This window comes from Chinchilla lanigera, unplaced genomic scaffold (genome assembly GCF_000276665.1).
Source record: "Chinchilla lanigera isolate Chin_1 unplaced genomic scaffold, ChiLan1.0 scaffold00012, whole genome shotgun sequence".
Taxonomy (NCBI): domain Eukaryota; kingdom Metazoa; phylum Chordata; class Mammalia; order Rodentia; family Chinchillidae; genus Chinchilla; species Chinchilla lanigera.
The window spans coordinates 11457647-11469796 of NW_004955413.1; the positions used below are offsets into that span (position 1 = coordinate 11457647).

At 39.7% G+C, this 12150-nt stretch overlaps 1 protein-coding gene across 2 annotated transcripts in view; it reads right to left on the reverse strand.

Moving 5' to 3' along the window:
• The window catches only part of Gucy2c (guanylate cyclase 2C), a 78616-nt gene that overhangs the window by 47061 nt on the left and 19405 nt on the right, over positions 1–12150 (reverse strand). For both annotated transcript variants that reach the window (XM_005378994.2, XM_005378996.2), the window contains 3 exons: positions 10778–10913; positions 8903–8988; positions 4882–4993 (listed from right to left, as the gene is read on the reverse strand). In XM_005378994.2, the coding sequence (XP_005379051.1) occupies positions 4882–4993; positions 8903–8988; positions 10778–10913 (334 nt within the window). The remainder of the gene's footprint in view (positions 1–4881; positions 4994–8902; positions 8989–10777; positions 10914–12150) is intronic.

Below are 12150 nucleotides of genomic sequence, written 5' to 3' on the forward strand. Positions count from 1 at the left end.
CCGTGCGCGACCTTAAAGTCACACTATTGATGAAAGTGTTTACTCGTTTTCAATTAACAAAATCAATTTATAGGTAAAGTAGAAAGGACTACACTATGTTTACCAGAGAAATATTAAAAATCCGTATAAATTATAGACAAATATGTGAGCGTTGGTAGGTAGGAAGGGGGTAGGAGAAAGGATGGGGCACTCGTCACTTCATTTCACAAGGCAGGGGAGGAAAAAGCTTTATATACAGTTGCTAGAACACTAGAAGTCCAGAATCCTAATTAAAATGGCAAAGGCATCTGATAAATACACTGACAAAAAATAAAATTGCTGGAAAGAAAGAGAGGGTTGGTGAAGGTACACTAAGCCTTCATTTATCAACACATAAAATACAACATCAAAGGGTCTGGAATGAAGGACATAATCATATGATGTAGAGATGCACAAACAACTAAAGCCAGAGCGACCGAGAGACCCGTGGTGCACAGAGGAAGACCAGATGAGCATTTCTACTGCTGGATTTTAAAATCACATGGGTGGATTTTTCTTTGTTAAAAAGATCACCAGCGAAGGTGCTCCTGAAAAGGAGGTACCCGGCTCCCTTTATGAGAGTGGCACCCCATCCTCATCCTACTATTTTATTATCATGCAACCATGACATAAACTGTGCATAGCCATGGCCCTTTAGCCTGGTACCTGGCAAAGAAGGCAGCTCTAAGGGACTAAATGAAAAAAAAAAAAAAAAAAAGTTGAAGAAAAGCTTGGTCCTGCTCATTTTGCTGAGAACAGACAGAAAAAAGCTGCCCAAACTTAAACACATAAAGTCAGGTTAAAAGCACACAAACAAAAAAAAGTACATGCCATTAGACTTATCAGGCATGTCACATGAATTTCTAAATTCTTCTTTTGTTGATTGTGTTCCTCTAGTGACTTAACTCTCTGAGTTTAGCTTGGGGTAAATACTGCAAGACTCTCTGTATGGGGTGCATTAAAGACTTTCTACTTTGCTCCACGTGACTTTGCCTTTAATGATTACCTGTTTTGTGCTAAAAGAAAAAAAAAATTCAACAATAAAAATGTGAGCTGTGAATTTCTCTTGGCATCGAGGGAACAATAAATTCACACCTTGGAGTTCGAGGCGCGTTCTGTGCACATTTGTCACTGGTGAATTCTGTTATCACTACCTTCACTTCTGTCACCACCATTTCTGTTGCCTCGCTCACCACCGTCACAGCCCCACCCCAACGCGAAAAGCAAGAGTGGGTATAAGAAACACGAATTCCCCAGTGTGGACGGTCACACCCACAGCCCACTAAAACTGCACATTCCCTAGACTAGCTGGGGGGGGGGGCTCTTCAATCCGTCTCAATCCCTGTCTGTCTTCTACAATATGAACATCTCACCGCACTAGACACTATGTGTCATTTACATGTACTATTTAAATACATCACATGCTCTTTAAATACAGTCGCTTTAAATTCAACACACTGTATAGTTTTGCTTAAGCAAGTCGCAGGATCACAACAGCTCTAAGGTTAAGCTTCTGCTGCCCTCTGTTGGCTACTGCGGCTATTGCATTGTATTTAACACAATGAGTACGGAAGGACATTATAAGGTCACAGGACATAGGTGGAAGGAGCTCATTAAATCTCCTAATTTGATAGCGGGAAGAAACTCCCAGTTTAAAAAAGAGAAATAAACCAACTGAAATTTACACAGTGTAGGTGAGTTCTGGAGTCCAGGGTAGAAATACATTCATAACTATCTCTTGTCATTCGTTCACTCATTCATTGGTTCCGAGGTACCGTGTCGGGGTTGGGGATATGGATAGATAAAAGATTTCTACACTTATAAATTATGTGGTATAAAAAGATGTGAAACAGTAAGCGTGATATAAGTACCGTGCTTGACGCTGAGAAGGGTAAAAGCAAGATTAATAACCTGGGCTGCTAAGAAAACAGCTTAGAAAATGTGCAGTACAAGTTGAATCTTGAAGATGCGTGGATGTTTACCAGTTGGGTTGGGGGAGTAGTAAGTTCTAATCAAAAGACGTGACATGAAGAAGGACACAGTGGCGTAAAGCCGTACGACCCTTGCAGGTGGGAGGAAGCGGAGAGACTGGGAGAGGGACCTGGGGTAAGATGAGAGATGAGGCTGGAGGAGAGGGCGGATCGCGAAGGTCTGGGGCTATCTGAAGTCGCGGGGACCTCATTCTGTAGCGGAGAGCCGCCAGCGGAAGCGCTGCCACAGCTCGGGTTTGTGGGCTCACTTTGGTGGCCTTGTGGGTTGGTTTGAAGGTGGAAGCAGGAAACAAGATAATGAAGGTCTAGATGAGGACAGAAACCAAATCTGCGTTGTCGATATTGTTGTCTCAGGCGATTAGGACGATGTCTGCCGTTAAGTAAATCCTTTCTCAATGAATGAAAAGGCTGCGCTGCTTTCTTATCCAGGTAAAACGCTCTGTCACCCAGTTGGCAGTTGTGTACACAGATAAAAAGCCAGGCACGCACCGCGGATTTGTATGCTACCTGAACGACGGAGTTGTTCTACCTACAAAGTGTAAAGCTAACGATAGTAACAGTTAAATAATTTGAAAAGTTCTGGCTGAGATTTCTTTTCTTTTTCTTTCTTTCTTTTTCTTTTTTTTTTCTTTTTTTTTTTTTTGAGACAGGGTCTTGCTATCCAGCTCAGGCTGGCCTTGAGCTCACTTTGCAGCCCAGGCTGGTCTCCAGCTCAACAATGCTTCTGCCTCAGCTTCCCAAGTGCTGGGATTATAGGCCTGTGCCACCACGCCCAGTTTTTGTCTTTCTTTTTTTTTAAACAGGGTCTCCTTTTTGTCTTTTTTTTTTTGGCTGAGGTTTCTAGAAGATGAATTGACATAGCCCAGGGTAATATAATGTCTCTGTAGTATATAATATGGATTCTTTCTTTTAAGTAAATAATGAGCGCTCTCAAAAATTGCTTTTTGACTAGTTTAACATTTTACAAATCACAGACCTTCTACTCAATAACTAAATAGTCAGAGACTTTAAAGACATTAAAAATATATGTCACTGAGTGCTACCATCAGGCAAAAGAAAACAAAATTAACTCAAAAAGTTATAAAAAGTAGAGCACTGCAGCAGTGCACGAAAACAGAGCTATATTTCAGAATTCAAGTTTGGTTTAAAACTTGGGAACTTGAAGGTACTTCCAGAGATAATAAAGAAAGCTTGTTCTAAAAAATTCAAGTTAAAATGTAGCGACAATAAAGTTGAAGTCAGATCTGGATTGCTTATTGCTTTAAAAGAAAAATGCAATTCATGCTCCTCCTCCTCCCTTTTTTGCTTTATTTTATTTTATTTTAAGAGTAGGACAAATTTATTGAAAGAAAGAAATCTTCTGTCTGAGAGGAACAGAAGGGGACCCAGAAGGTGGGTTGCCCACCTACCCTGATTCTCAAGGGTGTTTTATTGAGCAAAACCACGAGGTGGGGCGGGTGTAATGTGCGTCAGAACTATAACCAATCAATAAGACTATAAGTATAACCGCATAGGTAATGTGATCCAATGGCAAATCATAGGATGGGTGTGAGGTGGGACAAGACTATGGTGAACCAATGAGTGTACAACAAGTACGGTCACTGGGGTAATATTGATTAAATGGGGATCAAATGGGGAATCAATTATGTACCAAGTGCACGGGGCACACAGGGCTTTCCTGGAAGAGGTGGGTTGAGGAGGCTTGGTCCTCCATGCCATCGTGATTGATGCCTATTTAGAATATCAGTCACTGCTGTTTATGCCTGGCCTTTTTGCTTTAATCAACTACTAATGCCTTCTGAATAAGGTAATTTTAGAACAAAAATGATTCCAAGAGTAAAAGCAAATGAGAAACAGTTATAGTTTTGAGCCAGGCATAGTGGTGCACGCCTGTAATCCCAGCACTCGGGAGACTGAGGCAGGAGGATCACTGTGAATAACAGGCCAGCCTGGGCCACAAAGTGAGTTCAAGAGCAACCTGAACTGCATAGTAAAGCTCTGTCTCAAAAAGACTAATGGCAATAATAATAATAATAATAATAATAATAAACAGTTATAGTTTTGACAAAAACAAACCAAGCAAACCTCTTTAAGGCAGATCAGATTTGCAGTTTCTAGCTAGAGTAGGGCTGAGTAGAAATATTCCTAGCTTTTGCTTTTCGATACTTTTAAAAGATGATAAACGAATATAATCATCATGGAAAATTTTGAAAATTCAGAAAAATGTAAAAAAGCAAACAGAACACACAAAACAGCAAATACAAATATTCCAGGATTCTGTTACTCAGTAACTGCCATTGTTAAAATTTTAGGAAATATCTTTCTAGTCTTATTTCCACAAGTTGTTTTACAAATTTAGAATTCAGTAAGTAAAAAGCTATGTTTTTCTACTACTTTTACTACATTGTAAGTTCCCTATCATTTGAAGTTCTTTGTAAATAATTATTTTTAATTGGTTGTCTGATAGTCCATATTTGAATAAATCATAATTTCCTAAAAATGTTATTAATGAATGGTGTTTCCACTTTTTATCTTAAAGCTTGGATGCTTGCTCAAATTTAACATTTTTTTCCCTTCAAATATACACCCTGTGAAGTCATGGTGAGAACTTTAGAGGCTATAACCACTACCCACTCTCAGCCTAATCTAGCAAGTACTCCTTGCTGAGATATGTGTCTTTTAGCCTTACTGTGGTAAAGCGTAATAGTTTAAAAATATCTGCTTCTGCTCAATTTTGCCAATTATCAAACCTGGCAAATTCAGTTGAGACAACACACAAAACAAAAATTGACATAAGCTACTTTCATACACTATATTTTTCTTATCAGAAAAACAATTTCAGAAGAAAGAAAATTCCCAAGGAACAGCTTACCTCGCCCAGGAATATCATTAGGAAGTTTATGGTTTTTCCAGATGAATGTGGGGCTTACATCCATTGGGGTAGTGTGATTTTTGTGGGTATCATAAGTCAAAAGAGGCTTGTACTGCATGAGGAAACAAAAAAGAAGGTGAATAGGAAAGAAAAAATTAGAGCAATTTCTGGTGAGAGTCATTCTTCTGCTTAAATTTAGCAGTAGCACCTCTCAGTGGAACAAGGTAATTGTTAACCAGCTTGGAACTAGCTAGGGTCTGCTTATTGGTTCATGGCATGAACATAGACTGACGAATTTTATATTTCTTTAGGATTGTGTACTAGGCCATTAACTCCCGCCCAACACAGATTCTTTGGGTCTGTAGAGAACTAGTTCATTTCACCACTGTTAGAATAGAGGCCATAAAAACTAAATGGCTAGATCCAAGTCACACAACAAATGAAGCACTGGTGTTTACAATGGTATCAACTTGTATTTGAAGACCGTGTCTCAAGAAAGTGCAGGACAGCTCATGTCCATGATCTCCTTTGACATACATCAAGGAGCCCTGAATGATTCTACATTTTAAACATTCTATTAACTTAATCATTTTCTCATCTCTCTATCCCGTTTTCTTCTCTTTGCACGACACCAATCAAGTTTCTATGATAACAGATTTATTTTTCAAGTAATCTGCTAATGCAAATATTAATGTTATAGCCTTATTACTATGGCAGATATTGAGATCATTTTGTAAGAGACAAAAATATTTATCCTAAATCACGGCCATGCCCTTAAAATATTCTATACTAAAATTTTACATTTTCGGGCAATCCACTCACGACCCCTTCTGTCGGTCTTACACAGAAGCTTTCTTTCCCCAGTACATAGCTACTGCTCTTAACCTCCGTTGTTCCAAGAATTCATTCTTCGATTTTAGAGAACAGGAACTCATACCAGACATCTAGCAGTTTGGAAGTTTCTTTCCCTTATATCAAGATCATGCAAAAATTTCCATGTAGCAAAAAATGAATAATCATATGTCAAATGAAAAGGTATCTGCTGATTTTCTCTGCTTTGATGAATGATCAACGTATTTCTAGGTGTAAGAAATACAAGTGTCGGGAATCAGCTCCCCGCCTGCTGCCCCTGCCTCTCAGCCCCTCCCCCCAGCCAGCCTCTCCTGCGTGCCCCTGTCCCCTCCCCCACCCCCTTTTCTAATCCCTCCTCCTCCTTTGCTCTAAACCCGAGGGCTAGTCTCTTGTCACATTTTCTCCCTCCTGCCAGCCTCCTTTCTCTCCCTTGGTGAGTCAGAGGTGGCCAGAGACAGACACGGTCACCACAAGACTACGGGGACAGAGACTCCTAGAGAGAAGAACCAAGAGACAAACCAAAGGGACTGTGACACACAGTGACACACGATACAGACAGACAGGAACCCAGACTAAAGAGACAGCTACGCCGAGGCAGAAACCTGGAGAGACAAACACAAAAAATATAGGCATCCAAAGAGAGACAGGCTTGGAGGACAGAAACCCAGACATGGAGAAGGACAGAGGAAGTGGCCCAAAGAAAGAAGATCTAAGAAACAGTCTGGGTGTGGAGGCGCACACCCAGGATTCTGGCACTAAGGGAGGCTGAAGCAGGAGGATAGAGGAAAAAAAAAAGAAATACAAGTGTGTTGTGGAAAAATTTGAAATGCATAGACAAATATAAAGAAGAAAACGTAAATTTTGTCTAATAGCACAATATAGCCACATATAGTAATATTTTTAATATTTTTCCAAATTTGTTCAGGTACGACATATATATTTCAAACACATTTGTGTTTCTTTTTCTTATATCTGTTATACACTATACATTTTTAATTTAATTAATAGAGTCAATCAGAGTTTATTCATATATTTATAATGTTTTATGAGTAAAGTAAAAATCTGCATACTGGGTAAATTAAATGAAGGGAATGATCTGTCCTCCCAATTCATTGTACTCAACTTTAAAATTTTGTATAAAATCTAAATGAAGAAAAATTAAATTATTATGGGGGAATAACCCACTTTGAAAACCTTTTATCATTAAGAGTAGGGTTACTATGGATTCAAGTATTTACAAACCACAGTTGAAAGTATTCTTATTAAAGGATAGAGGAAATTTTTAAAAGGTAGTACTGTAACCCAAATATACACCCTGTGAAGTCATGGTGGGAGCTTTAGAGGCTATAACCACCACTGGCCCTCAGCCTAATATAGCAGACACTCTGCTGAAATTTGGCCTTATTGCAGTAAAGTGTAGTAGATTATAATTTAAAACTAAGAAAAAAATAATTTAAAAAATGTATTTTTAATGAAAACTGCATCTTCAAGACATGAATTACTCTAATCTTTTTCCCTCCCAGGAAAATGACTCTAACAATACTCCTAACGGTATTTCTGAATAGAACCCTAATTGCACAAGATAAAGGAACCAGAATCATCAAACAGGAATATAACAAAAGAAAAAGCATCTTCACTGCAAAAGGAAGAATCAACAAAGTGAAGTAACAGCCTACAGAAGGGGAGGAAACACTGCCAGCTACTCCTCGAACAGAGAACTCACATCTAGAATATACAACAAATTTAAAAAACATGTAGACCCCGAGTAAAAATAAATACATAAAATAAAAATTTACCTTTTCAAAACTATCTTCAGAACTTGAAAACAGAACCTGTAACTGCGTGCACAGAGGCTAGGAAGAGCTGGTGGTCGGGGATGTGGCCTGTTAAACATCTGTGGAAATCGACCCTGGATAGGGATCCTGTCCTGATAGCCCTGTGTTTTGAGAATTAATCTCGTTTTCCCAAATATACATAACATATAACACAACGGATGGCATTGGGCTTTTGAAAAATTTAACCCAATTTGCTTTTAGAGAAATAAGTGAAGAGAATACTTTTCACGTTGAAGACCAGTCATGAAGCTAAGATCTCACTCACGTATCTGCCTCCCCCCTGCGCGGCAGGGGCATCATCCCAGGTGCGAATGACTTGAAAGAGGATGTAGGTATCTTTGTGGTTTCCGTTAGTGACTGAAGTGTGAAAGGGGGTCTGGTTTTAAGGTTTTCCCGTGAAATGCATGCCAAATATAGCACAATGGTAAAGGTTCTGTACGGTACCTAAAAACTAGGGATTACTGCTCTGAAATTCTGCTCCCAACTTTCCAGTTTAGCATTCTTGGAGTCTAGACATCTTTTCTCTAGCTTTTCACATTTGTCATTATAGATACCTTTTGCCAAGCTAAGTCAACATATATACTCACTGTATTATCTAAGCACGCATAATGTTCACACTGGGAAATGAAAACCTCAATTTTTCTTCTCAGGTTTCTAGTTATGTCAGCATCTGACTTCTTGAAGGAAAAACCTTTTTTACTGACCACTTGATTGGCCAGAATGCTGGAATGGTAGCTTTCTTAGTTTGGGTGCCCACAATTCTGGATGACAAAAATAGGTGGCCTGTTTTTACGTTAAGTGACCAGCTATTAACAGTGTCAGATAAAAAGCTCAACAGTGGAGGGATGGAGAGATGAGTGTGAGCCTCTCCCTTTCCTTAGAGCCTTACTGTCTAGGTGAGGAGAGGGTGGACACAGAAGCACAGTATCACAGGGCTGTTTATGTGGCCCTTGCTTTTGTATGAATGCACTTCATGGTTTTTGTGGGAGTTCAAAGGAAAGAACTGGGAAGACTTGAGTGACATCTTTGGTTACAGAAGTGAAAAAAAATTCTTAGGAAAGACTTGCTATCCTCTCATTGATATTCCTTCAATATTTCTATGATTATATTATTTTATTTTGTATGGTATACTGTATATGTATATATGTATATAATAAATAAAGTCAATATTCTGAGTATGAAGTTCTATGGTCTAAACCAAGGCAGGCAGCAAAGCTGCAATGATCTTCCAATTCTAAGCATGGCTTGTCTAATTCCTTCTGGGTTTTCTCTGTTCTGAGTCCCTTCTCATCCAGCCACATCACCCGCATCTCCCGATTAGCAGTGTGACATACTTTCTTGGTATCCACAGACGTGTACAGTAGCACCATGACATTGTCGATATCCCCAGAGTCATCCAACGTCACAGGACCTGTGGAGCCTGAGGGAAAAATCAGACAGCATTAACGGCCACGGTGGACTTCTTACCTAAAACCACTTCGATCACGACAGAGAGCATAAAATAGGTTCGAATTGCTCTTCTCCAAATTTACTGAAAGGGGCTGGGAATATAGCTTAGGGGCACAAGCACCCACCTAGCAAGCACAAGGTCCTGAGTTCGATTCCTAGCATCAAAAAAAAAGTTTACTGAAAAATTATTAACATAATGTTCTTATCAGAGAGCACCTGAATTGGTTTTTGAGTCTGATTTCTAAAGGATTTTTTAAAAATGAGAGATGTTGTTTATTTAGAAGGAAAAATAAGTTTTCATTGCACTCAGAAAGGCAGTAAATATAATCAGTTAATAAATTCCTTATGTACTAGTGATAAATTTTTACCAAGATCACTTAACAAACTAGTAATATAAGCCATTGCACAATCTCACTTAGATTATAAAGAGATTGAAATCCTTTTGCTATCACTTTTTGGCTGAAGATATTGGAAAAAAATTACTTAAATTCTCTGCTTCAGTCTTTAATTTATAGGGCCGAGGATATAGCTCAGTGGCACAAGCGCCTTCCTGGCAAGCACAAGGTCCTGAATTTGATTCCCAGTACCAAAAAAAAGAAAAGAAAGAACAATCTTTAATGCATAAAATGATAACAGTATAGGGTGAATGTACAAAATGGCTGTTCATATAAAAAATAAATGAAATCAGAAATTTCACTTGGTTCAATATAATAATTAATGTTTACTTCACGTTTATTATATACCAGGTTCTGTGCTTAGTACCTTATATGCAGTTGTTAATTTATTCTCCTTGGAATTCTGTGATAGAGAAATTGTTATTACCTCTATTTTATCAATGAGTAATTATTTATTTATTGAATTCAGAGATATTAAGTGACCTGTTCAGGGTCATAGAGCTGGTAGGTGGCAAATTTGGGATGCAGATAAATCTGTCCTGGCTTGCAGACTGTTAGTAGCCGGTAGGATGGTTGACTATGATCATGGGTATGAGAAAATTAAGAATGTACTTAAAATGCCTGGCAGAACTTGGGGTGCAGGTGATGGTCAATAAGCGAATGTCCCTCCCTCTCTGCTCCTTCACTGGGGCAGCAACGGTCCATTCCTGTCACTATCATACAACTCTCAGAGCTAGTGCTGGGCACCTTCTGTTCTCTGAAGCCAACAGAAGACTTACTCTGCAATGAGACAAATCTCTTCCTGAGTAGCATTTTAAGGCAAGCTAGAGAAGGCACTTGCTTAGAAGGAAATTTCATAATCTTGGAGTGACATCTAGCTACGAAGGATGGGAGACTGAGTAACGGTTGCTGGCAAAGGGAATGTCAATCCAGCATTACCGAGGCACGAGTTGTTTTGATGGTATTGCTGTGAAGGATTTTGGTAGTTAGAGGCTTAACAGTCTCAGGTCCTTGAAGGGTAGAAAGGAGAGATGCAAAGGAAACAAAATGAAACTCAAATATCTCTCTTATTAGTCTCCAAACATAACCAAAATACCCTGCTAAGAGCTTGTTCATAACTATAGAGCCTGAGCTAGCTACATGCTGGTTCTGTGATACCCAAAGATTCTGAAAGGTTGTAGTATAGACTGGGTCCAGATATTCACGATGGCATCCAAAGACTTTGTGCAATATTTGCCTCCAATTGAGTTCAAAGGTCTGTAGCTATCAGACCATCAACTGCTAAACCCTCTTTGTTTCCAAAGCCCATCCCAAAGCCCAGATTCCTTTTATCTCGGCTGTTGTGTGCTCTTAGAAGACGAATACCTTCAAAAGTGAGGTTCCTGAAAGCGTGAGCAAATTTGGGAGTGGTAATAATTTCTCCATTCTGAAGAAATGTCTTCAGCATGTGGCCAAACAGCAAGATTCCATCCAGGTACGCAAGGGCAAAGCCAGTGAAACCCTGAATGACAAAGGAAAACTTTTAAATGGGTCTGAAAAGATTCTGGTCCTGATACTGCAGCAAAATATTCTTGGGATCATCAGGTAACTGGAAAGCTAACGAGATCTTAGGGGAACTGGAAGGGTGGTAGTAAAGGAGACTTCTGGAAAATCCTTCCTCGGGTCAGCGCTCTTTGCTAGCCCATGCCGCACTTCTTCCGCCTTCTATCGGGATCCATAAAGTGAAAACATCGCCTTTAGGAAAGCGACTACAAGCAGTTAGACTTCCTTCCCAGGAGGACATGACTGCAGCCAGGAGAGTCAACAAAAAGCATTTTCGTGATGCTTAAAGATTTTACACAGAAATACTACTTGCTTGTAGTTTAATGTTTCCACTGAAGCACAAAAGAAAAATCCAAAAAAACCACACACCAAACAACCCCTGCGGTTCAGTATCCTGAATGGAATACGGGAGTCATGTTTGGATGATGCCACTGAATTTGCAAGCGGCGGCTCTGCCTGGATATTACTTCAGACCTAAATGCCTGCGCTGTGGAAAGACTGCAGAGGGCCAGGAGTCCTCTGCTGCCCTGGCTATTGCGTGGTGAGCTGCACAGGATGGCCTCTGCTTCAAAAGCTCTTACCTCAGCGAGGCCAACCGTGTTCTGTTACATCTGGCGGTGTGAACCGCCCACCTGTGGAGGATCACACACTTTTGACAGAGCTAACTAGCAGTGCAAGTTCCATGCACCTAGGATTAAATTTGTTAGAAAGTACAAAAAGGAAAAAAACCTTTTTATTGGTTTCAGTTTCTGGTGCTGAAAACATTTCATGAGATGAAAATAGGTTGGATAAGATCTATCTCAGGAGTTTCTGACCCTCATTTTGGCAGGGTGATAAATTGGAGAGTTGTGCTACTACCAAGGTATCTAACTTTCCTCACAACTCCCTCACCGTTGCCCTTAATTTGTCAGTGCAGAGTTGTTTGGGGTCCCTCGTGGCTGTGCCCCACACTTCCTGTAAGCTGCTATCCGCTGATGGTCTTGGAGAACACAAAATATCCCCAAAATGTAACCACAATAGAGTACAGTGCTGTTGTCAGAGGGCCTGTTCTACAACAAGGGGGCCGTGATTTAATGTCTTTTTGTTTATACCAAATGGGACCCTGAGATAAAAGGAATAAACTAGGACTGTCCTGGAAAAAGTTAATTATAGTAGAGTACAGTGTCATAAACTAGGAATATATTTCTCTAAAAGTA